Genomic DNA, 27,272 nt, shown 5'->3' on the forward strand with positions numbered 1-27,272 from the left:
TTCCGTTTGTGGGATATCTTCCCAGCATGGCACGAGAGAAGAAAACGACATTACGTTCATTATGACAATGTAACATTGAAATAAGAGTGGAAGAGATCTGTGTGAGTTGAGTAAGGTGGGAGTAAGAATGCCTTGAGATGAGACAGAGTAAAGGAGGCCGAAGGGAGACCTTGGGACCCTGTGCAATGATAATTTCATGGAATTATACTGGTGGGGTGTATCCTTATTTTGATCATTTTATCATTCCATAGCCATCACCTTAAAAAAGCATTCTCAGTTTCGAGCACTGCTGATACTTGGGGCTGGATAATTGTTGTGGGGGCCTGTCCTGTACACTGTAGGGTATTTAGCAGCATCCCTGGCTCCTACTCACTAGATGCCAATAGCACCTCAGCTATCCTCCCAACCCCCAGCCCCCAGGACAATAACCCAAAATGTTTCCAGACCTTACTAAATGTTCTAAATGGGGGGTAGAATCACCTCCAGCTGAGAACCACTGCTTTGAAAGGATTTGTTTCCACAACTTTATGGGCCCTCAAGGCTTCAACATTCCTTTTAGGCCATTCCTCCGACTAACTTTTGGACCTCTCCAGCACTGACTGGCCAAACCACATTGGTAGCCAAATGGTGACCTCCTCAAAGTGGGCTGGGTAAATCCCTATGAGGCCAGGCTGCAGTGCCACATTTCCAAGTGTTGGGGCTGCCTAGATTATTTTCCAAGGTAACGTGAATCTTATCTCCAGTGGTCCTTGCCCCTACTAAGTCAGTATTACCTGGGAATAATGATTACTCAGTTCTGTTTGTGGTGCCTTTATTTTCTGACAATAAGCTTGGAGAAAGTCACAGAGACTTAGTTCAATTAATAAGATAAAGCCTGTAGATTATCCTGTTAAAAGAGTACCCCAGAATTATTACTTTAATATAGACATAACCACAAAAGGAGGCTGAGAAGTAGGGGAAGGTGAATTGCCAAGTGACATTTTAGGAAAACAAAGGCTTTGCAAGGTAAAAACATTCACTTTTCTCCCCAGTTACAGGCTTAATGTTATTAATAACTCAGATGTCGTATTTATGCCATTATTGGCAGCATGCATACAATTTAAATATTTTAGCTTCCATTATGCAACTGGATCTACATTACTGACCTTCAAGGGCTCCATTCATAAGGGGTGAGGAAAGGGAACAATCAGCTACTTCATGCAAGGACTGGCCAGCCGACTGGGTTTCCCAGCATTGTCAGACAAACCACCACACAGGGAACGCTTTGGAGCCACTTGGAACATGGCAGAGTTGGGACAGAGAATGATGGGGGTGGGGGAAGCTTTCAGGGCAGGGAGAGAGCCAAGGCTTTTGAAAAAGAGATATCCCACCTTTGTTCCAAGGGGGAATGAAATATCCATTAAGACTGGTGACACTGGGAATTTTGTTTCAGCTCAGTTCCTTTTGTTGTGACTCCAGGGCAGAGGCGAGGAATCTGGGGTGATGAGATTTCAAGCCAAGATGAGAAAGAAAAAGAATTCCTTCCAAAGATTTCTTCTATTGTCTCCTCAAGAATAAATATTTATAGAGAAAGTTCAAGTGAAGTCTTTTACAATGCTCATGCCTTTAAGACTAAGCCTTTGAGAGAGAACATGTAAAACTATGCTTAAATGAAGGGTGATCTAATTAGGCTTCCCAGGGAAAACCAAGAAACCTCAAGATAATTTCCTATATAAAATCTAATTGTGTTCTCAAGTGGACTAGGGATACCACTCTGAATTATCCCAACTCCATAGACTGCAGCAAAAATGTACAGCCAAATTGGATTCTATTTTAAGTAATTAAGTTATTTCCCTTCATAGGATCTATAATTTGCCTTCAACAAATGTGATTTGCCTCAGAAAGATAAGACATTGCAATTTTTCCTCCAAAATTGATTTTCTGTGCCAGAAACAATTATGAAAACTAGACCAAATATTCCTTTAATTATATCCTGGTTATTATCTTTGAGGCCATGCCCGGAGTGCCGTTTGGGTCGCAAAGTGAGATAGGTATGGTCACTGTAGTTTAGACATGATCTTTTTTTTTTTTTTTAAACATTTTTTTTATTGAGTTATAGTCATTTTACAATGTTGTGTAGAAATGATCTTTAAATGTAAACCGGAGCTGAAATTTACTCAAGAGTCTGGGGCTTGCACAATGGTAGTGTAAATAGCTACGGGTGATGTTACATAAGACTCCAAAATCTTGTGCAAAGTATGGGTAATGGGCAGTTTGCTTCAGTGGACTTTTCTTTTGAACTCTAAAAGCACCAATTTAACTTTTTATCTGCTTGGCTGAACCCTTGAGGTGCTAGATGTTGCAATAGATTAAGAATAAGCTTGGGGATTTGCATAGAAGTTATTGCAAGAGGGGTATTTTTGGCATGGTTAATTTTATGAAGAAAACATTCACTTTTGGCTTTATTTTCAATAACAGTTCAGTTGACTTATGACCAGGTGTTCTGGGGGACAATAGTAGGCAATGATTAAGAGTAAGGGCTGGAAGGATGAATGGAGTCAGCTCTTGGTATGTCCCCTTGAAAGTGCAAGTTATGGCAAGTCTCTGAACCTCAGTTTCCTCACCTGTGAAGACAGTGACGACATCTTGATGGAGAGGATTAGAAGGGAAGAGCATACAGTGCCTGGCTGGCACAGACCTGGATTATACAAGGCGAGTAGTAGTAACATTTAAAAAATGGGACTGCATGACTTTTCTTTACACATATTTATCTATCAGGAAGATTACCTTTCATAGGAATAGGTGTTGGCTGGGTATTTCTAAACTTCTGAGTTAAGAGTGGTTTAAGACTTCAGATTTTGAAGTCACACTACCTAGTTTGAAATATTGGTTGTGCTTACTTATAACACTTTGACCATGTCACTGAGGCTTTCTGTACTTTGGTTCTTGCTCTACAAAATGTTAGTAATAATAGAACTGGAGCCTATCATAGAGCTGTGATAAGGGTTAAGTAAAATATTACAACTAAAATACCTAGGGCAGGATCTGACATGCCATAAATGTATCATTATTTTTGACTTCTGCCAGCCAAAGGAGTATCAGTAGAAATCAGAACATAACACTAAGTAAGTTTATCATGTACTTTTATTAACAATTTCATACAAACTGTATACTGTAGGTTCTGAAATCAATCTACTCCTGGAAACTGAAAAACCAGCATTTCTATACCACTTAAGGTTTTGGTAGTAAGTGCCATCTTCTACAGCAAAATCACATAGTGTAACAACACAATTTAAGAACAGGAAAAAGAAAATGTTCCACTGGAATGGAGATTATTTATGCACAGACAGCTGAGGATCATTTCTAGCTTAAGTGATTCACTATACTCTCTGGAATATTCAGTTCCCTTTTCTATGGTCCTACAATCAGACATATAGCAACTAAGAACTTGGCCACAGGTCCTGCCTAGACGCTCATCAACATGAAACAAAAAAATATTTATATAAATAAGTCAATTAAACCTCACAAAAACTAAAGGAACACAAGAAAAAGTCCAATAGTCAATAAAAACTGTACAGTATTGGTCAGTCTTTTATATCTGAAAAAAATGTGTAACTTAAAAAAAAAAGTCCTTTAATGTATACAAGTCTTTTACATCAACATTAGCTGGAGTGAAAACTCGAAGACTCCGACTCGGTTGAAACAGAAGAATGTCCACCCCGCTTTCCCTTGGAGAGGATCTTGAGGCTAGACCCTCTGCTCACAGAGGTGAGTGCATGCTGGGCAGAGGTTTTAAATTTGGCTCCAAGGAAGGCATAGAGGATGGGATTCAGGCAACAGTGGAAAAAGGCTAGGGCCTCAGTGATGGAAATCCACTTGTGCACAATGCTCTCAAACTCACATCCTTGCTGGATGATTTCCAAGAGGATGAAGCAGTCGATGCTGATTCCAATGTAGTAGGGTAGCCAGCAGGCGAAGAAAGCCAAGATGAGGATAACTGTGGTCTTGAGGGCCTTGCGCTTCTGGTAGCCCTTGGAGTGGGACAGCTTGGAGATAATAATGCAGTAGCAGGACAGGATGACAATACCTGGCAGGATAAGGCCAACCATGATGTGCTGAAAGTGGAATACCACCATCCACAAGTTACTGGGGTATAAGCGGTCACAGATGTACCTTCCTTCCGCCTCTGTGACGTTGGCAAAGATGAAATCAGGAATAGTCAACAGGAGAGCAGGTATCCAGACGCCAACATAGACCACCTTTTCAGCCAACAGCTTCCTTGGCCTCTGACTGTTGGTGGCGTGGACAATAGCCAGGTACCGGTCCAGACTGATGAAGGCCAGGATGAGGACACTGCTGTAGAGGTTGACTGTGTAGATGACATGGACTGCCTTGCACAGGAACTTCCCAAAGTACCAGTTTGCCACGGCATCAACTGCCCAGAAGGGAAGTGTGAGGACAAAGAGGAGGTCTGCCACAGACAGGTGCAGTCTGTACTTGTCCGTCATGCTTCTCAGTTTCTTCTGGTAGCCCATGACCAGGATGACCAACCCATTACCCACTATGCCAGTCAAAAAGATGATGGAATAGACAGTGGGCAGAAAGACACGGTTGAAATGGGCATTTTCCTCCTGGAAGCAGGGTTCCTTAATGGAGTCATAGTCGCCTGAGCCCAAGTCATCCTCTGTATAATTATCAGAAGAGAGTATCTGGAAAAGAGGCAAGGGAATGGACGTTCACTTTCAAGTTCAGCAGGCATCCTCCAAGTTTAAAACAATGTTTCTGGGATTTTAAAAAAGCAATTTACAAAAGCCAACTCAGCCCATCCTTCTTCAGGAAATTCTGCTCCCACTAAAGTACCCGTGTAAGAGCACAAGGGACTTACTCTAGACTCCTCCACAGTCACTTCATTGTATCCCTCTTTAGTAGAACCAATTACAAAATTCTTTGTTCAAAACAAAGGGGCGCTGAGATTCTGACGGTTTTAAAGTCACATCTTTGCTAACTCTTCTGCCCCGCCCACCAGAGGGAAGAAAAACGTTGGGAGGGAAAAAACCAAAACAAAACACAAAAAGGCCAGTCGGGTCGGGGGTAGGGGGTTGGGGGTGGGAGTAGGGGTAGAATCTTGTGCTCTGAGGAGGTGGGATTAACTTTCTCTATAAAGATTCGCCAGCACAGGGAAGCACGCGTTGCGGGGAGGGGGGGGGTCCCAAAGACTCATTTTCCTAAGGCATGAAACATTGTTTTCTCCACTCTTGTCTAAACACAAACAATTTTGTACTTAAGCAACACGTAGTGGGGTCTTAAGCGGAGGGCTTCGGTGCTTGAAGGCAGGGGCGTCATAAGTGGATAAACCTCCCCTCCCCCCGCCCCGCCCTCGCCTCCTTGGCGCTCCTCAGGGGCGGGTGTCTCGGCCGTACCCATGTTTATCACTTGGCCCTTTGGGGACGTTAGGGAGCACAGCATTTTAATGGGATGGGAAGGTCACGGGGTCTGCACCCGTGGCCCTCGCTCCAAGTTTCATTTCCTCACTCTCCCGGGTCGCTTCCCACCCCGCCACTGATCCAGTTAATGGGGTGGGAGGTCTGCAGCTGGAAGCCTCCAAGCGGAGAGCGCGCTGGGGGCCGGGTGGTCCAGCTCCTGACCTCCGCGCTGCGCATCACGCTCACGCCCACCACTGGCGGCTGTGGCTCCAGCAGTCTGGCCCCGCCGCACGCCAGGCTCCGTCCCGCAGGGTGCAGGGGAGATTGGGCGGCTCCGCCGCGGGAGCCTTTGAATTGCGCGCCGCTTGGGTGAAACGAAAAGCCTCCCTAGTAAGGGGTTTTCAAAAGGCTCCAGGAAACCACCGACGGTTAAATGGCGTAACCAGGCTCGGTAAGAGCCAAACGGTTTCTCCACTTGCACCTGCCTGTCTGCGCCGCAACTATCGGCAGCTCAGGTGCCCTCCCAGCCTCTCACTCCACCCCTAGTCCCCGCCACGCGCACCTCGGGGTGCTGCTGCGCCGTAACTATTAATACTCCTTCGACCTCTGCACCATCCTGAACTCCCGAATCCCAGGGACCACTCGCTGCTCTTTCGACGCCCGCGAGGTCTCTCCTTCAATATCCCAAGTTGTAAGGCTGCTCCCGGGCACCTCCCTGCTGCGGCCAACGCGCAGAACTCCCAGACTAGCAGCACCGTGGGGCCCCCGCCTTTCCCGCCCTCTGCTTACAATGCCCGGGCACTGGCACGGCTCCGCGGGCAGCAGAGTTTAGCGAACATGCACCCAACGCCAAGAGGGTCTCCAGGCGCCTTTGCCTTAAGTTAACTAGGGGCGCAGTCTCCCTCTGGGAACTCCGCGCGCCGCCCTCCACCTCCGATTCAGATCCTGCAGTTCTCTCCAAAGAAACCCCCGCTCCCCCGAGGAGGAGACCCACTGTCTGAGTCCCCGGGCAGCGCGCACGTCTTCTCTGCACTTGTGCATAGAATGTTCTTATGTTTGCAAATAGCATGCAAGCCTGGCGCGCGTGGCAGAACTCAAGGGGGAGACACATGCAGCCACCGAAACAGTACTTCCAGTCTTTTCTCCTCTATTTACAGAAAAAAAGATTCCAATCCAATCCCCTCTCCTGTAGCCAAGGGCACGAAAACTCCTTTCCATGCCCCTTCTCTGGGGCACAGACACCTCCAATATTCTGGTCCCTTCTGCCCGCTCGCAGAGGGGTTACGCTCTTAGTTCTTGTGTTTGTACATTTAAGAAAAAGCAAGTTGAAACTGAACTTACATGGAACCCGTCCATGGTAACCGCTCGCTCTCCAGCCGCAGGGGCTACCGGAGCACTCAAATCTTCGGGGTCACTTTGTTACCTGCTGCCGCGGCCAACAGACTGAAGTTTCTGGCCGAATCTGGACTTTTATAAAAACACGCTCCGCGGGCGGCGCATGCGCCGCGCGGGTGGGCGGGGCGGGGAGAAAGGCGGTGGTTGGGGGAGTGGAGCAGACGAGGGGGAGGAGGACCCGAGGGTACGCTCTCAGGAGGCCCCCGTGGGGGTAATCCTGAGAAGCCCCTCAGCGGCTACTGTTAGCTCTAGCTCGCGATCACCTTGGGAGTGTCCAGCTGGGTAGAGCATCCCGGAGGCGTGCTCCAACTTGGGAAAGCAGGATTCGCCTAAAGGGAGGTGGAAAGCGCGGGCGACCCACGCGTCTGTCTGTGGCGCATCCATCCTTGCTCACGTGGATGGATTCCCAGATCTGGGAATACTACACATGGAGACACTAAGGCCCAGAGAGGGGAAGTGACTTGCCAGAGTAACCCAACCAGTAGGCGGCAATGCTGGCAGTGGGTCCAACATCTGACTCCATTCCCTGTTCTTTCAGCAGATGCAATCCATTAAGAAAATGAAATAAGTAAAGATTTTCTTCAGAGCACAACTGTGTGTAACTAGACATGCACATCCACAGTAATAGTACCAGGGCTAGGTGTAGACAATCATGAAATATTTTCAGAAGAAGGTAGGATGATTTGGCATAATTCTGGAGGGAGACGGTAGTAAAGACATAGTTATGCTTTTCAGGTAACCAATTCGTGAATAGCAGTTTTAAAAAATACAAAAGTGTGCTTTGTTATAAGAGAAACTTAGCGAATAATACTCTTGTAACAGATCACAAGGTACTTGCACATAATCACTCTATTCATTCTCACAACACCCTGTGGGTGTTTTCATTACAGAGATGCAGTTAGTCAACAGATACTTAGTGAGGACTGACTGCATGCCACACACTGTTCTAGGCGCTGGGAACACAGGGAACCTGAGGACAAGGCCCCCAAGTGGAGGAAACAAAAAGCACACCTGCAGAGATGAAATGACGGGGTTGGCCGGGAGTTCCAAGCCAAACAAACCCACCGACCTACCCAATGCGGAGGAGCAGCGTTGGCATCACTAAGAAGTCAGGTTGAAGAGTTGGGCGGGGTGGAGTAGGGGTGGGGGCTGGACGTTTAAAAGTGTCCCAGACGGGCCAGGGTTTGCAGCGGGCGCCCAGACAGTGCTTTCGAGTCTCGCGCCACTTCCCGCTAGCGCGGAGCCTGGGTGGGGCTGTGGACAGAATGAGGGGCGGGGCCGACAAAATAGTGCAACCGCAGGCGGGGGTGGCCGCAGGAGTGACGGGGGGCGGGGACCGAGGTGTGAGCGTCAGCTGGCAAGAACTGTGATTGCGTTGCGACGTGGAACCCAGAAGCCTCTCACTCTGGGACGGTCCTAAGAAGAGGACTTGCCCAGACTGGACCCTAAGCACCACCCCTTTTCATCCAGATAAAACCTTTCAATCTGGAGGTGTTCCAGAGACAGTTCGTAGGCTGGGAACCGGTTCTCTAGCGGGCATAACCTTCCTCTTTTGTCTGGACCCCTTCCCTAATGTTTGTCTATGAAGGTTCTTGTCTACTGAAGGTTGGTATTGGAATCAGGAGGTGGGACTCTCAGACACTGTCAATTTAGGACACAATAGTAACTAGATAAAATAACATAATATTGCGTTATGTAGAATTTAAAAAAAAGTTTTAAAAGCTCTTTTACTTTTATTAAATCAGCAATAAAACTTCAGGATCTTCACATTTCCATAAACTAGGTAGGACAGGCATCCTATCCGTTGAAGGGTGGGAATTTCAGACAGGTTCCATGACTTACTTTTCATGATGCTTGGTAGTGGCAGAATCAATATGTTTTGACCTAGAATGTCAGCTGCATTGTACCTCAAAACTCTTATCTTCACAATGGCTAAAACCTGAAAAGCGGAATTTCCCAAGCCCACCCAAAAAGGGGAAGGAGGGTAAATCCAGAGTAAAATGATTTGCACAATAAATATTTGTTGATTGCAGACAAAACAAAGCTCCTTTCCTTTATCTAAGGATTCCTTTAGATCCTTTTAGGTATATCTGCTACAAGAAAGAAGATAGTTGAGAGAACAATGAAATGCTATTAACTTTCCAAATTAGGCAAAAAATTTTCTTTTCAAAGATAATACTGGGCCTCAGGATTTGATAAGACCAGCTGTCTCTCACCTGTGGCTGGTGGGAATGTGGGTTGGGGCATCCTTTGTGGAAAACACTGTATTTAGTGGAAACTTAGAACAGTAATTCCACCTGTAGCAACTTATCGTAAGGAAATAGGATTTTGCCACAAAGGTATTCATGGAGGCATTATTTATAATAGTGAAATGTCTGAACAGCCCTAAATGTGCACTGTTAGTGGAGTAGTTGAGAAAATGTTGGTACAATTCTACATGGAATTCCATATAGCCATACAAATGATGTTTGTGAAGAATTCTTAATGACAGGGGAAAATGCTTCTAAAACATTAAGTGCAAAAAGCAGGATTCAAAACTGTGTATATAGTGTGATTTCAGTAATGTTAAAATTAGGAAAAGGAAGGGAAATTGGAAGGAAAACTAAAATGTTTATAGAAGTTTTCACTGGGTACAGAATAATATGTGATTTTTTACTTTCTTCCTTGCATTTTTCTATGCTTTCCAAATTTTCTATAAATAGATATGAAACATCTTCATATTTAGAAAAAAGTCAATATGATAAAAAAAGAAACAATGCCTCCCTTCTCATACCTTTCCCTTTCCTATTCAATAGATGTGATGACTTTTTCTATACCAGTCCTCCTTTCCTCTTTCCAAAGAATAATTTCGGGTCATTTTCCCCTGGGCTAATCCTACCTATATTGATTTTTTTTAAAAAAAAAATCTTTGATGTTCTTAAAAACAAAACAAAACAAAAAACTCAAACATTTACTGAAGGCTTGTAATGTGCAGCCAACCTCATATAATCCCCTCAACACCTCCTCAAGATAAGTACCACCTCTACTCCATGGATAATCAAATTGAAGTCCAGAGAGGGTGAGGAACTTGGCCTTGATCACACAGTAAGGGTCTATGCTCAGTTTGTCTGGCTCCAAAGCCCAGACTCTCCCCACTACATCACAGTGTCTCCTTTCTCTGACTGCTGAGATTCATCCTCTGAAAGCTCCCACCTGTGAAATGTCATTTGACATTTACTTATATACTGCTTTGAGTAGCACCTCTTGTGACATTTTAATTTTAAAATGAGTGTATGGCTTTTCTACTCTCCCCCAAATATTCTAGGTTCCTTAAAGTGAATGCTCAGATATCCTGTATGCAGCTAGCCCACTGATGAACAAATGATGAACTCCCTAATCATTTACTGAAGCTTTGTTTAATGAGTTAATGACTCTCCTGTGTAGCTCTGGCAACAGAGCTAGGCTTAGGGGCTGTCAGGGCTTGGCAGGGTCCCGAGGTTCTCAGGCTGGCTTTAGCCCAGGGAATAACTAGCCTTGGCCACGGTTTGGAGGGGATGCTTACAAATCCAGTGACACAGTGGCAAGCATTCTGCTACCTCCTGTTGCTCTCTCTGCAGCTGGCTAGTTTGTGTATGAGCGTGTGTGTATGTGTGTGTATCTGTATATGTATGACAGAAAGCTGTACTCTGTCCCCAGATATGCTCAAAACCAGTTGGGGGAAGGGAAGCTTAGGGACAGACCTCCTCCTGATGGTGGATGGCAGGAAGCAGCAGCATTAAAGGCCTTCTGAATGCACCAGGTCCCCCTGACCCCTCGCTGGCTCCTCCCCTGTCGCTTAAAAGGAAAACTGGCACTTTTGTTTCTGATGGAGAAAAAAGTACAAATTTCCTTGATGGCAGTAGGGGATGCTCAAAGGGACAAAGTTAATAGTTTCCCAAGTGATAAAAAAAGGAGGCTGTTTCCCAAGGGCCATGTAATTCTAGCAGACAGTTACAGATCTCAAACTGACAATGCTATCAAATGTCAACTATCTCCAAGCCAATGTCAGGTCGGAGAAATGGTCCTCAGCCTCACTGCACCCAGCCCACTCCTCCTTCCCCAACTCCTTGTCTCCAACACTTCCAGGTGAAAAGTGACTTTGGCAAATAAACCTAAGTCTTCCATCTTGTGGTTATATACTAATATACAAAAATTATTACTAGTTTTCCAGGTACCATTTTTATCCTAAATCCAAGGCATGTCTTGAATTTCTAAAAAGTCTGATTTCGCTAAAATGAGATTAGTGATTTCCATCAAAGCTTTGTAGTAGTCAAGAACAGTTAAAGAAGTTTCCTATATAAAGAGAAAAGCTAGACTGGTAAACAAACAGCCAATTTAGAGTTACCAAGTAAGTCATTTTAACAATGCAGCCATGTAATTTACAATGCAATGATCATTACTTGACTAGTTCCACTGCAAGGAGGATGCGTTGCTCTCAGAGTTTGCCAGGCTCATGTGACAGGTGTGATGTGGCTTTGTGGATCTGGAGAACAACAAACACACTCAGTGCTCTTGCCTCAAAAATTATGTTAAGCTGGGAAAGAGGGCATGACTTTAGGAAATAATAGAGTGAGCAAACTCTGTTCTGCATGGAAAAGACTTGTCATTGTTTTCCTTAAACCAGTAATTTATTGGCAGTGACCTCAGGCAACTATATAACAAGAGGAAGCACCTAGAGCCCTGTGGACAGTCTACTTTCTAAAGAGAACTCTGCATCTATAGCAGAGCCAGGGTGCTCCCAGAAATGTGGTGTTCTGATCACCCACACAGATGGGCTTTGAGATCTTGCTGAGCTCATTCCAGCAAGAGTTTTATATTAGCAGAAGGATAGGATGAGAAATCGTGTACGTGTGCACGTGCGTGTGCTTATGTGTGTAGAGGAACCCACATAATGTTCTTGCATGAGCAATGTTCTAAATCCAAAGCCATGATTATGCCTTATGGGCTTCTTATAGGTCTAAGGTGCAAGTGACAAATTCTAAAATCTTGCAGATACTGTAAATGAATGAGGCAATAGGGAGTGGTGGGGACCTTGAAGAACTGGTGGGTACCTGCCCTGTCCGAAGTGGGTAGCCACTACCCTTGATTGTCCTATGTGGGAATTTGGGCCATATCTTCCAATTTTTTAAAGAGAAGCTGAAAATCCTGATGTTTTTAAAATGTGAAATCTCTCAACTTTAAAATGTTAATTCAAAACAAATAAGGAAACCAACAAAAACTTTATAAGCTTCCAGTTTATAGTGGCCTAAGGTACTGGCACTAGGAATCTAAAGAAAAATTGGGAGTTGGGAGACATGGAAAGATAGAACAGATACGTGCAAGGGCAACACTGGTAAATAAGCAGAACTGGCTTCAGTCGCTTTGGATTTCCCAAGCTGATCCTCCCTTGTAGCTCCCACTGTACTCAGGTTAATATTTAAGACCCTGAAGAGAATTAACTCAACTTCCATGTGGCTCTGTTTTATTTCCCCCCAACCCCTTCTGCATCACTCTCAGCCTTTGGCTACCCTGATGCACGAATGCTGGGATGTTATTCCTTTCAGCTTTGTAGGACAACATCTTTTGGAAAGATGAACAGTCCTTTCCTCTTCTCTTTAAACAGGAGGACTGACGGTAGAAAAAAGGATGGCCAGCTGAACAATGAAGCTTAGTGGTTCAGAGCGCAGGGCTTTGGAGCTGGCTTTTATAGTTAATTGAGTGCTGAGTCTACACATCTTTCCCCGCTCCACTTGCAGGGGCCTCACATAGCTGGGCAAGTGTATCTCTAAGTCTATTTCCTTAGCTGTAATATGCAGATAATAATAACATTTCCCTTTTTGGATTGTTGGGTGGATTAAATAGGATAATGCATGTAAAGTCTTTCACACAGTATGAGGCACATAGTAAGCGCTCAATAAACATTACCTGTTAGAGATAAAGGCTCATATCTCAGCTGCTGAAATGTCTTTCTTGTCATTGAGGGCTTTGATTAACCAGGCAAATGGTTTTCTCCATCATTACCCACAGAAGTGAGATAAAGGGAAATGGACCCTTCAATAAAGTGTGAAATGTTCTTCTATTTGTGGGGCAGAAGAGAGACATGTGATGGAGGAAGGAAAGAGAAGTAATAAAGTTTCTCATACGTGCCTTGAAAGCCCCCTCTTGTAGTTGCGAAGACTCATATTTAGGGTTGGGAAGGGTCTTTGAGCCCATTTGGTCTACATTCCAAGTTGCTCCTTCTACAGCCATACGGAGTGGACTCATCTCTGAACACTCCCAGGGGTGGGTGGCCCGTTACTCGGAAACAGAGCCCATTCACTGGTGAGTGAACTTGATCACTGGACAGCCCTCTTTCTTATGCCCCACCCCACCCCATGTTCTATCTACTGGGTCTAATTTAGAAAGAGCTCGGCTGAAGGAGACACTGTGAGAGGCAGCCAAAGAAAGCGGCAGCCAAAACCATCCTGGGGCCAAAGCAAAACCTGCCTTCCTTTCCTGAAACACTCGTTTCTGCAGCCGCAGGGATGAGTCCAATGAGAAGCCTCTTTTTTTTCCATTAGCGAGTTTGAGAGCAGAATCGGGCCAGGTTAGGATTTCTTTGCATAAAGGAAATTATCTCCAAACATGGAAGATTTGGGGATTAAGTGACTCAAAAGATTTAGTGCTGGACTTCTTAAGGCCTCCTGAGACTTTCCAATGTACTGGTTGTGGAAAGAGAATGTAGGAAAGTAGCAGCTAATCAAGAGAGAGAGTAACCCTATCTTTGCTTGGTAGTAAATTAGAGGATGCCGGGTTAAAATGGATGCTTTAAAAATTGTCTGAAGATCCATACCTAAATGGGTTTCTTTTTAGCACGTGCTGACCTGTCCCTCTAATCCCGTCCAATCAAAAAGCTAGGGCGTTTCCTGGAGTCTCTGTAAATGGGATGGCTCTGTGTTGGAGTTTATCTATCTATCTATCTATCTATCTATCTATCTATCTATCTATCTATCTATCTATCTATCTATTTAATTTTTGGTAGGGGGAGGTAATTAGGTTTATTTATTTTTTTACTCTCATAGGAGATACTAGAGATTGAACCCAGGACCTCATGCATGCTAAGCACATGCTCTACCACTTGAGATATTCCCCCTTCCCTAGCAATTTCTTTTTGAATGGAGGGAAAGATGTTGTTTTCAGAATTATTTAAAAATATCAAAGTGGTGTGTTTCAGGTTGTCTTTCTTGTTTTTCCACTCATTTATCCCTGTGGTTACCTGGTTGTGGCATCATCCTCTGAGCTGTGTTTACTTGGGTCCTAGTTTCCGAGTACAGCCCTGCTTGCTCCTGAGAGCTGTGGTGGGGCAGCCGCTCAGAGGTTCCCAGGCACCCAATGTCCTGTGTTTGCCTCGTTGTCCCTTTATGGTTCGGAGATATGCTTACTTGTGGATAGTTTATTGCTTATTTGGGGGCAGAGGAGAATGACCTCTGTAGCAACACTCTGAACAGCTGTGAACAACTTGGATGCATCCTTTCCACTAACAGCTGTCCATATGCATGTCCAGATTGCTGAGAGCTTTATCTTTGGTGATAAATGGGAGGGCATTCCAGCTCCATATTCAGGCTTCTCCGTAAACTGATTTAAATTAGGCTCCTCGTGACTGGATAGGATTTTTCTTCTCTGTCAAGTAAATTTTCACTTCAGGGTTATAGTTCTGGCAACTGGTTACTTTATTGAGGGGGATTTTTTTTCTGATTGTCTTCATTCCACCCCATATGGGGTGTGCTAAGGTTGTTGTTATACATTGGCAATTTGCCAAACAAAAAAAAGACCTATTCTTCTTCCTTCAACCAAAGACCCTCCCCCAACTCTCTCTGTCACACCCACACTGACACACACACACACACACCCCACCTCATAACCAGCCAGCCCAGAAGCCCACGTTCTCCAGCATTTCTGAATTGTTGGATGTCCTAGTAGCTCCTTCTTTCTCTCTTCTTTGTCATATGTCTTCCCTGTGCCCCAGCCTCAGTTCCAGTTAAGGGGAAGGCTTGCTTGGGCACTGCCATGAATTATATCAGGACTTCCATTTAAGAGTTCAGGTGCTGAGGGTCACCAGACTGGCTCCCTGGTCCCTGGTAAGTAAAGACCACCTTTGCCCTTTTAGGCTAAACACAAACATTTAATTGGCCTTCCTTTCCAATAAGTCCTGTGAGAAATCTCCAGCCTTGTCCTTGAAAGCATGAATATAGAATGCCCTGCCCATTCTCCACCAGCCTAGAGGGTTTTGAACTTTGCTTACTTTCTATAGTCTGCCCTGTGAAACAATAGGTTGTTTTCCAAATCTGAAAAATGATACATGATTAGGTATATTTTTTCCAACTGTACACTGTATTTTCTCTTGAAATTTTCTGCTTTGCTTGAATCAGAGAAAACCGCTTAGAATGCACTGCTGCTCTTCTTACCTGGGGTCTGCAGTCTCTGGCCCCAGGCCCTTGTGTCGTGTGTGAACAGAATGAGCTGTTGTGAATGAATTCTGTAAAAGAAAGGGCTAAAAGAAGGGGCATGTGAGGCATCCACAAGAATAAAAAATTGACAAAAATAAACCAATACAAGTCAGGGCTTCTCTCCTACCCACTACTGTCCCACTTTGTCCTAAGTATAGAGTTCTCCTCTTGTCTCAACAGCAAGGGAAGTAGGTTTTACTGTGTGAGCTCTCCTTTTTCTGTTTTGCCAGGGGCAGAAGTGTACACACTTGTCTGTTTCTTCACTGGCCAGAGGCAGTGTTGTGGGTCCCATAATCTCCCTGGTCCTCAGGCCTCTTCCAGATTTTCCACAGAAGCTGAAGCAGCCACCGAATGCCAGGTGGGCCTGTCTAGTGAGGAACACCTCCTGCCCCCAAGGGAGAATTCTAGAAAGTCCCTCTGGGGCTGCTACTCCGGTTCCCCGAAACCACCCCCCCCCCGCCCCCGCAATGAGACCTGGCTTCTGGAGCTGAAGACTGTGAAGTACTAAAAAGAATTCTACCAGGAGAACTATATTTACAAAGACAATGAAGTGTAAAGCAGCAGGCTGTGTCCCGGAAACGGGAGGAGATAGGTTTCCCTGGGTGTGACTTGGGTTTAAGGGACTAAGGATAGGTGAGTGAGCGCCACATGAGATCACCTCATCAGATGAGTTGCTTTGCATACTCCAAAGTGCCAGACATCTATCAGGGAATAACTATTATATTAACCATTTATCGTGTGGCGTTGATATGAGGACCATAAAAGGGCATATATGAGGCTACATTGTAAACTGGAATAACACAAATTAAAAGTTAATTATTAGAGACATAAGATGTTTTCATTAAATCTAGCTGGAGTGTAAGAAGGTAGCCGGTAATAGTTTCTAAATCACACAGACCAAGTTTTGACCTGGAGACCTCAGCCCTGCTGGGAGAGGTGGAGGAGATAACAGAATGACAGAGTCTGCCACTGGGATCAAATCAAGGTTGGTGTAAGTCCTCTCATGGTGCGAGCAGGTTTCCTTGGTCCTCTCCTGTGGACCTGGAACACACACTCTCAACCTGCCCAGGGTCTGTCACACAGCATTTTATTTGATTTTTCTATTTCTTTTTATGATCTGCCTTCTCCTCCCTTAGTGGATTCTCTTCCTGCTCTCTCTCTGGCCCCTTCTGAGCTCCTTCTTTTCTACTTCTGAGGCCTCTTCATTGCCTGTCTCCCTCCCTCCCTCCGTCTCTTCCTTCTTTCCTTTCCTTCTTCCTTATTTCCTCCTTTTCACAAACTGTTGTGAAGGCCTACAATGAGCACAGCTCTGCTAGGCACTGGGGTAGATACTAGATGAATAGCATACAATCCTTGGTCTCAAGACACTTAAATCCAGCATGGGAGGTAATACAGGGCCACAGATAACTGTAACATAAGCCAGAGCAGGATGGACACTGTGAGCCAAGTAGAAACAAGGTCCAGTAGAGAAGGAGGTCTTTCACACAGGAGAGGCATACAGAATACGTAGGATTTTGACTTGGAAAGAATTAGGCAGGAAGGAGAACATTCTGCCCAAAATGAGTAAGCTTGAACAAAAGGCTGGAGCCACAAACAGGGATCAGCCAGCTTGACTGGAATGTGGATTGGAATTCTGTCTGGAGAGGTACTTGGAGGCTAGAGCATAGATGGTTTTATAGGCAAGGCTTTGAGGTCTAGACTTTTTTTCTCTAAAATAATAGGAAAACTGGGAAGATTTTGAATTGGTAGATAATATGGTCAGAGCCATGCTTTAGAATAATTAACCTGCAAGTGGAGGGTAGGATGGGTGGGAAGGAGGAAGCCAAGGTGGAGAGAGCAGACAGAGACCTATTTGGATAGCTCAGGTGGGAGATTGTAAAGGTCTGGGCTGGGTGGAAAGTGGTGGCAATTGGAAGGAGACTAATGGATAGAGAAGATCTCGGGGGCCCAGCTAGCATCTGGTGGCTCATTGACGTGGGGATGAGGTCAGGGTGACTGGAATTTCAGCTAGGGTGTGATGAACAGAGGTGAGGGAGAGGCTACTGGGGAGGGGAGGTGATATTGTTTAGAGAAAGTCTGAAAACTCACTTTTTTATTTTTCCGAGTTTGGGTGTTGATTGCACCTGCCTTAGTGGGCTTTTGTGTGGCATGAAGTGTCTGATGATATCCTGTTACTGGTGTCACCAGGTGACTTCATCTACTTGTACGTCTTTACAAGGTAACTATCAGATGTGGCAAAACTTGACAGACCAGAAAAAAAATGTAGATCTCAAGATCCTTCTTACAGCCTTACACTTCTAACGCCTCTGACTGGGTATGATATGGAATTGAATTTCTGGGATGGGACACTATATCAGATCAAAGCTGATCAATATGTGGTTATTGAACACCATTTAGAGCTGGGTACTATATTAACAGCTATAGAAGAAAAAGCAGAAGGAAAGAAGAGACTGTCCTAGAAACTTAAATATAACTTCAACATCTCTAAGGTAATAACAGCTCAGATATAATTGTAACTTTCATGGTCACAGATGAATTATGCAGAACACAAGGAGTTGCTGGCCTCCGCCATCCTTAGACTTGCAGAATCAGAATCACCAGGTCTGGGACCCAGTGGTTCAGAGGAAGGAGTCATTTCAAACCAATGTGCCCGGGGAAAGCCTTGCAGAAGAAATGGAATCCAAGCTGACTGAGCCTTGCAAAGAGGTTATGGTGTGCTAACTCTTTCACCTCCTGGCTGGGCACATTGCTGGAAGTCCTATCCAAAACGCCTGAAGTTAGAGTAATTGCAGGGCCCCTTAACTGCAAACATAATTTTTAGCAGAACTTTGAAAATAACTTGTTCTAAACTTGTGCCTTTATTTGTACATTGTGCCACAGTCACTTTTAAATGGCTTGCTTCCAGACCTTTACTCCATTATAGGAGTTGCTTTGCTGAGTGTTCTGGTCTACCTTTGGTTCCAACTTTGGTTCTTTTGGCTCAAGGTTGGCTTTAAAAATAATTTTCTATAGGCAGAGTTTATTTTCAGATCTATTCTCTTTTCTTCTTGGCCTCAGATCACTTTTCTGGCTCTTTGGTTATGCACTGGTGGCTGCTTTCAAACACTGTTGTCCCACAGTGGGATTCTTTGGGGGATATTTACTGTTCAGAAGCAAGTGAGTGCAGGTGGACAGGCAACTGGGCTTTGAATCTGACAGGGTGGCACATGCTGGTTCCCAATCTTTGAGCAGTGGATTACCAGGGAAGTTATTGTAAAGGGTCCAAATATTTCCAAGTTCCAAATCTTGCTTCAGACTGAAGAAATAATGCGCTGCAACTTTTCAAATGCATATGGATACTGTTGTGATGAATAAAATACCAAATTTATTTGAAAATGTCTTAAATTTATAATTTTGTTTGGGGGGATATGTGTGTATATTTAAGCATGTTCATCAACAGGCACTAATGGTATGACCAGCTTTCCTCTGGTGGTTCATGAAACTTTGTGGTTGTTAAAAGTGATCTTTTTTTTTTGGCAGGGAAAAGGCAGCCTAAGGGGAACAGAGTTTTTGTCTGGTGCCTGGAGCCCACCCCTGTTGGGGCTGCCAGGGAGAGAGCTCTTAGATAGCTGGAGTGGGGTAGGTTGGAAGGAATATTTCTCTGTGCAGCGGTACCACTCCGCTGGCAGCAGGGCCCTGCCAACCAAGAAGCAACCAAATAAGAAGGCTGTCATTTGAGAGGCAGCTTCCAGGTCCTCAAAATCTACCTCCCATCCTGGAAAGAATCCCTTATAGAACCTTCTGGAAGGGTGAACATCTAGTTCTGCTCAGGACCCTGCACAACAGATACTACCACTAGCTAGGTAAGGGAGTTAGTACTACCACTAGTTTGACCGCTAGGTAGGTTAATTAGTACTACTACTACTATGTAAAATTCAGATCTCTGGCCTGTTTCTGCTTTGGCAGGACTGAGGTGGGGCCTTTGGTGTTTGTATTTTTTAAAAATGGTCAAAGTGATTCTGATGTCAGCCGGAGTCAAGATTGACGGCTGTTAAGAGAAGACATGAATACTTTGTTACAAGGCTTTTTGTTTGTGAAGTGCTCACTAATGCGTGAAGTGTCATGGTGAGCCTCCTGTGGGTTTTATATTTATGCCCCTTTTCTTACTTCTCACACCCACCCTTGTAGATAGATCCCTATTTTAAAAAACGGATGAATTATGGCACAGGGAAGTGAAACCAGTGTGCCGGCTGAGGAGTGACAGTTGGAACCCCAATGTACAAACGAAACCGGGGAACACTGGGTGTGACGAGCTCTTGAGGAGGGGTAAACAGTTGTGACCTTGAACCCACAATGGAGATTGGCAAACATAAAACAAGCACTAGTCCAATGGTAGGAGACTGGTACTGCTGAAATCAGGGGAGGGAAGTGCTCTTTAAGAAGGTTCTGACACGCCCAGTTCCTCCGTCCATCCAGTCTACCTTGGGCAAAGGTGTGGAATCAGTTTGTTTAAGAGCTGGGCCTCTGGAGCTAAATGATGTGGGTTCACGAACTGAGGGGCTTTGAGCAAGTTCCTAATGTTTTAGGGCCTTGGTTTCCTCATAAAAATGATGATGAGGCAAAGTGGTGCCTGCCTCTTGCCATGTGTCCAGCCATCAACATTAACATGTGACATACCTGCCCTGTGCTGGTCCTGGGCTGGGTATACCACTCTCCAGAAGCTGATAGAAGCCTGTGTTGAGGATGCAGGGGAAGGAGAAGGACAAGGGCTTCAGAAACTCACATCATTCTTCATGTGTAGGATCAGGGAAGCCTGATGTTCCCATGCTCTCTCCTGCACTCCATAGCAGGGGGTGCCTTCCTGGGTTTCTCCAGAGGCTAGTGGTGAGCAGGAAGATGGCAGCCACCACTTCTCATGGCTGCTCCAGTATGTGGGTGACAAAGCCCTGCTTCGGATGCAGCAGGTCACCCCCCACATCTCCTGCCTGGTCCCTGAGGAGTGAACGTCTCATTAGGAGAGACTTCTTTCAGTCACGTGGATCCCAGAGATCACTGGGACTTGGATTGTTTGAGATACCACTAGACGTTCCGATCTGCTCCCAGAATGGGCCCCAAGAGAGGGAGGGCTACCATAGTGAGGCCCATCATGTGATGGGTCCCCATCTACGTGGGGCCTTGCTGCCTTGCATGCAGTGACATCTCAGCCCACAGGACTGTTAAGGTCTCTAAACTTAAAACCTCTGGGTGACCTTCCTCTCGGGAGTAGCAGAACCATCATGAGCCTGTTTAGGGCTCTTCCTTAGACATGAGTCATACTTTCCTACCTAGTCTGCTCTAGGTCGGAGTAGATGCCACCTAGCAGCTAGGTGTCCATAGGAATACGCCTCCTCTCTCTTCCAGCCTCTCATTTTCCTGCTATTTCCTCCAAGTTAACATCTTGCTGAAATGGTGTGAGTTGACACTGAATATCTGCTACATATGGCTGCCCACAAGTAACACGTCAGCCTTGGGTATGGGGGAGGGACATATTTTAACATCCCCAATCCCACTGTTTTTTGGGACTCTTTGTTCCTCCTTCATATGCCTTTCCCAGGCAACTGATTGGGCTTTTTGATTTGGATAACCCAGTGAATGAACCATCAGAGAGCAGAAACCGAGCCCTCTCTGCTGTTGGTAATTATAGTTCTTCTTCTCGGAACCCCTTTCTTTTTGTAAATGCCTACCAGGTGCCCCCAAGTGAAAAATGATACTCAGTTTGTTCGGTAAAGGCATCCAGATAAGGGGAGTCAGAACCATCAGCTCCCTACAGAGAAGTGGTTTCCTTGGTCCCTGCCACCACGTTAAATGCTCACCCTGGCTCACTGACTGAAATGAGTCAGTGGTTCTTTCAGAATTCCCTTTAGCACAGCGTTTCAAAGAAATCTGTGATTCAGATCACGGTTCATTTTTTTCTTCACTGCAGCTGACTATTTTGCATTTTCCTAAGGTGAAACACAGCCTGTCTTTTCAGGTGTTGAGAAAGAGTCAACGCTTCAAACTTGAGAAGAGGGGAAAAGCCCTGCTATCAAAGGGAAGCCTGAAAACTTTCTTTGCAGGAGTAGGAATACGCTTCTCAAAATCAGATTCTAAAACTGAGCTGAGTGGTTTGCTGTGTGCAGCTTTCTCCTGGCTTGGATTTTCTCAAATCCCCTTCTTTTTAAAGGGCAATACACCTTCCTTCTGGTCACCATCATCCATCCGCTTAGCCTCCTGACCTCCTGGAGTCTGGCCTCCTCTGACTTACCCAACAGCACCTTCCTGATCCTCTTCATCAAAGGTGACTGCTCTGTTCACAGAGGTCTCCTCATTGACTTCTCACCGGCACAGACTGTGGTGGCTTTTCTATAAGTGAGGTATTATCCGCCTATTTCTGGACCCCCTTCTGCATTGATTCGAATCCATCTCATTTTACAGTCCATCACCAGTCCCACTTGCTGGCTAAAAGGTTCTCCATTGACATTCAGCTCCCTTCTTCTCCAGACATTTACTGAGCACTGACTATGTTCCAGGCTCTAGACATGGGGTTACCCAAGGCCGACCAGGAACCTGCCATCACAGAACTCATGGGAACCCAGACAACCTGGACCAAACCCAGGAAGCCTTCCTGAAAGAGGTGACCTCAAAATGAAGACAAAACCAGTAAATTAGCCAAGTGGAGGGAGTAAAGAGGGAGAGCTTTTTGCTTTTCGTTGTACTACACCGTCAAGCATCTTCTTACACCCTATTTTGCATTTATTTGTTTTGTTTCTGTGCCTAATGTGTACATGTTTTTACCCTCAAGATACTACAACTTTTGAGGGCAAGCGTCTGTGGCACTTTTCCACTTATTCTTCACAAAGCTTAGCACAGGGCTAAATACTTTGCAAGAGAGGAAAGTAGCATATATTATGCCTGCTCTGCGCGCACCATAGTGTGTGCAAGTGGTTGTTTAAGTTATTATGTTACTGAGAGGAATTGGAGGTAGTGTGTCTAGGGCAATACCCGCAGCCTGGAAATCAGAGTGCTGAGTAGTTGTGCGGATGAACACCTATAAACTTCCTCTATAAATCTGGATGAACCTCTATAAGTTTCCTCTGGGCCTTGATCTTTTCATCTGTGAAATGAAGGGATTCCACTACAGTGTCTTCCAGCTCCGTGATCCGCTTTTTCCTGTGTCCTCGCGGGGCCATCTGGTTGTCGTTAAACCGGTGGGAAGACAACTGCAGAACAGGTTCAGTGGTTAAGTCAGGAAACCCAACATGGAAATGAAACCACAACCCCAAATGTTAAGTGCTAGGCCAGTTGGAGACCAAAGAAAGGATGTCCCTGAGAAGTGACACCAGCGTGAGCCCAGCACCTCCATCCCTTTCTTCGTGCCCAGTGCCAGACGTGCTCAGCACGAGCTGCCAACCAGGGAGGGACAATGCTCATTTGGGCTTTGTTCTAAGGGGCCAGTGGAGCATAAACACCTGCGGTCTCGTAACCAAGGCTACAGAAATAGCAAGTGGGTGCGCAGAAGGCAAGCTGATGAGATAGACAGTGCTGGGTACAGACGCTTACAGCAGAGCTTTGGTGCCAAAAACACCTAGTTTGGGACGTTATGTACTAATTCAAGGGTGGCCCCCCTTTTCTGTCTCTCAAACTTTTCAAAACAGGAAGAAAGTTTTGTTAACTCTAGACACCAATAACCTATGTCTTTCTAAAGAGATCTTTCTGGAAGCCATCCAAGAAAGCTACCTTCACTAAGGGGATGCTAATGACTTTTTTTTTTCTCCTTTTTTTTTTTTCTTTACTCTGAGCTTCTGGTAGCGTTTTGGAAGGTTGGCACAAGGCCATCTGAAACCACACTGGGGTGTTAGGTAATCATTTCTCATTAAAATGCTGTTCTGTGGTTTAATTTTCAACGGTTTCTTTGCTACTTGGAAATGCACATACTGTATTTTTGAGGCAAAGAGACTGTGTTTACAGGCAAAAAGGCGGGAAGATGGGCTGCCCATAAGATACCTCCTTGTTTCTTTCCAGAAAAGAAACAACCTTTTTTCATTCTAAAAAAAGGCAAACTAAGCATAAGTGTAGCACTCATGGAGTTTCCTAGAGATTGATGATATTTAATTGACCCTGGGGAACGATGTCTCAAAAACATCCTATGACGGTACAGATTGAAAGTATCAAGGAGTATCTATTCCTGACCATTCATCCACTTAGGTGCTGAGTTGAGCACTTTTATTGAATGTTAACAAAATTCCAAGCACTGGACTAGGTCCTAAGGACAGAGAGATAGAAACCACTGCCCACAAGTAAATCAGCACAATTTGGGGTTGGCAGCTGAGTAACTGGGCACGGAGTAGAATGGGGTAAGCGAGCCATGTCTCTTCTCATTTTCATCTCTGAAGAATTCAGAGGGCCTCAGGGCCTTTTGAATTTTAACAGTGAAGACAGCAAACTGAAGCCCAAGGTAATCATTTTCTTTTAAAAGAAGAGGATAACGAAACCTCCAAGCGTTCCCATGAGACAGTCTTCTAGGAACTGCCTCCAACTCCTCCCTTCTCCATTCCGCAGACCTGGTCCCACCTGACCAGCTCTGGCTCTGTGACCCTGACAGGTCCTTGACTCAGCCCTGCTGTTTGCACATTCCCAGTGGTAGGATCTTGGCTTCCTTCCTACTTCTTCCATTTGATTCTCTGCTTCCCCAGGGCCTCACAGAAACTGGGCTGGCCCCTGTCATGTCCTTTCAGAGAGACAGACAGAGAAGCACCCAGGATGCTGTCCAGGTGTGATGAAGATGGCCCCACGTACACAGAGCTGACTGAATTCAGCCCCAGGTAAACTGGACAGACCAATTCGGCCCCAGGTCTGATTTGACTATTTGAGATCAGACCTCTTCAAGTAATAATAGGTGAATATTCTACCTGTTCCAGAAATGGGAGATAAAGAAATCTGTCTTCGAATCTTTTTTCTCCTCCAACATTCTCCCTTTTTCCCTTCCCATCTGCCCTCATTCTTTGAAGGGTATTTGCCCTTTCTCTTGTTCTCTCTTCAGTTTTGCAGTGTCATTGTATGCATATTAATGGAGAAATTTGCATAGTTACTTTTGGCATTTATTTTGAGGGATTCAGGTTTTCACAAAGTACTTACCACAGGTTGAAATTTAGACATACCTAGTTTTTCCTTTTTCAAACATTAAATACTTGAGTGAACTGAGATATGCAAGCAGGGGTCTTTAAAAACATTTAAAAACCAATGTGAAGGCTTTGGATTTAATTAAAACTGCTCTCACTGGTGAACATTTTTGAGGCAAGTCAAATTTGCTGGCACTTCGCGGGAGGTATTTTACATACCCCAAAAAGTGAGTGTGAAGTGAACTGGACTGATTTCACGTTAGTTTCTCAAAACATTGACATTAAAGCAGGTAAAAATCAGTGCGGCTTACTTCGTGGGGTGTTTCACTTTGACTTTCAACCTTGAATCTGAGGGTTTGATGAGCCAGAAATGCAAAGTGAAACTTGGGAGTGTGAGTGCATATCATAGCAAACAGACTTCTATGAATGGGAGCTGAGTTCCCATTGAGTTTCTTATCAACATTTACCATTTGTGAGATGTTACTCTCTACTCTTCACAGAAAACATGGTCCTTTGCCTTGAAGGAACTTACTTTAAAATAAGATTTATTGTCAGATCAACCACACATCAAGGCATTTTCTACTTCTTCTCTTCAAAGTTCCATGATTATAGGGACTATTTAAACCAGAGGCGCCATCTTTGGAGAGTAGGTTGCAAGACTTTCTGCCCCTTGCTGTCTGCAAGATTGGAGGAAGGGGAAAAGCGAGTGCTCTGCCTAACATTGTTACCCTGTCTGGATATGGTGCCCTCCCCGCCATTCCCCTACCCACTCCCCAACCTCCTTTGGCTACAGCAGCTCTGAAAAGTAGTGGAAAAGTCAGAGAATGTGGACGAGAGGCCCTGGGCCACCTGAGATCAAGTAAATCAATAAAATAGCATAATGGAAGCTCACTCAGCATATTGCTCTTGAGTATACATTCAACATCTTGAATGCTGAATTCACTCAGACTCCTGAAAGTTGTGTGGTAAAAAGTGGAAAATGTACTAGAAGAACTTTTTTCATAATAGGTTAACCAGACCTAGTGTCCAAGGTGGATGTCTGGGTGTTTGCCAGTGAAATGAATGTGGCTCTTAGGTCCTAAAATCCTTTGAGTACCTGAGTTGGAAAGAGGCTCTATCAATCCTCCCTCCTCCCCCCAGTTGCTTGCTTACAGTTGTTAAAGTCTAGCCCTGGAGGGATGAAAATCAGTGATCAAATGGCAAGGTGCTATTGTGTGGCTCAGTGAGAGTTTAAACATGCTCAGAATTTCAGACGTGATTGACAGAGGAGTGTGTGATTCAAACCCCTTATTCTGTTTTGCAGTCACAAAGAACCCTTTCCCTTTGAAACCCAAGAAGGTCTCTTTCTAGGGACCTGTGGAGGGAATTAGGTAGCAAATAACCATGAATATTTTCTCAAAAATCCATTAAAACTTTAATTGATGTAGCATTTAAGAGCATTTAGGAATTTGAGGATGACTTTTTTAACCTACCTTTCAAATGTAGCTACCTAATACTAATGTTAATATTAACAGGTATATTTTCTTCTCTGAATCCTCTGATCTGACCTTGGTTATTATTTAAACTTTAACTAAATTTGTTTTTATCTAATTAGATGATATTAAGAGAAAACTGACCCAATGATCAAAGGCTTTCTTTCTTTCTTTTCCTGATAATAATTCAGACTAGAATCCTGCACAGAGATTAGTGACTCTGTGGGACAAAGATTTTTCTGTTTGGCTTTCAGAAATGGTTGTGCAAATATTCGGTCTAAAAGCCCTCTTAATGGCCCAAGATGGAGGAGTTGACAATTGGGAAAGGCCAGGTGGACCTGAGCTGGGATGAGTGGTTTCTTGGCAGGGAGCCCATTCTCATGATGAAAGCTGGGAAAATTTGCTTGGGGAGAGTAATCCAATGATATGAAAGGATTAGGCAGGCTTACATTTAGCAAACTGTAAACCATGAATCTGAATCGTGCACCTCTTCCTCACCAGACAGCTGCTTTGCTTGTAAAATGGAGCAACAAAAATTAAGTAAGAGGAGAAACTAAAGAGAGAGAGAGTGGGAAGAAAGAGGGACCAGGTGTTTCAAAATGATACTGCATGCTTACAAACCAAGTTTGCCTGCAGTAATTCCTGGTCAGCACTAACAGAAGACTTATTGCAGCGGAGAAGAGCTCCCCAGTATCACCGCAGTGATGGGGGGGGGGGGGAATTTCTACCACCTCGAACCTGCACAGACTCCCAAGTTCACCTTCCACCTCTGGTTCCTATTGGTCCAGCCACTTAATTATTTCACTTCTGAATGCTCAGCTATTAGTGACACTAATTAAAGCCTGCCTTGCCCTTAGATGTATTATGAAGCTGTTTGTAAAATGCTGTGAAAGCAAATTGTTCCCAGAGCTATTAATTCTGGTAAAGGCCATGTCAGCTTCAGTTCTGTGCTTGTAAATGCAAACCCAACTGGTCAATAATCTCTAGGGAAGGTCTAAATTGCATAGTTGGCTTTTTAGAAAATGTGTGCGGAGGAACATGAAAAGATGGCTGAAAATGCCTAAGTGAGGTTAGGTAATAAATGGGACTGTACTGGGCAGGGGGAGGGTGAACAAAGAAGTTATTATTAGGCATCAGCTATGTACTGTCTTGTACAAAGGGGCGATTTAGGCTGGGTTAGTAAGGTATTACGGAGGAGGTTATTAAAATAGGAAGTCAGCACAAAGCATAATAAGATTGATGAAACAAGTTCCCAGCAGTGCCTGCTCCAGGTCCTTTTCTTTGCTCGTCATCCTCCTGTCATTACCACCTGGAAGAACCAAGGAAATGGAGTTGGAAGATGACTCATTCACTCACCAGTTTGTTGGGTCTGTGGACTTTCACCTTAGGACTCTTCCACCAGAA

The 27,272-nt window shown here is 44.7% G+C and overlaps 1 protein-coding gene across 1 annotated transcript; it reads right to left on the reverse strand.

Annotated features, from left to right (window-relative positions):
* Positions 1-3,105: 3,105 nt before the first annotated feature.
* On the reverse strand, positions 3,106-6,887 carry CXCR4 (C-X-C motif chemokine receptor 4). Its single transcript, XM_006195521.3, has 2 exons — positions 6,744-6,887; positions 3,106-4,688 (listed from the first exon to the last, which is right to left on the reverse strand). Exons 1-2 carry the CDS (start codon positions 6,756-6,758, stop codon positions 3,642-3,644), a joined length of 1,062 nt encoding a protein of 353 aa, XP_006195583.1. The 5' UTR covers positions 6,759-6,887; the 3' UTR covers positions 3,106-3,641.
* Between the last annotated feature and the right edge of the window lie 20,385 nt (positions 6,888-27,272).

The sequence above is a fragment of the Camelus ferus genome, chromosome 5, assembly GCF_009834535.1.
Source record: "Camelus ferus isolate YT-003-E chromosome 5, BCGSAC_Cfer_1.0, whole genome shotgun sequence".
NCBI lineage: Eukaryota > Metazoa > Chordata > Mammalia > Artiodactyla > Camelidae > Camelus > Camelus ferus.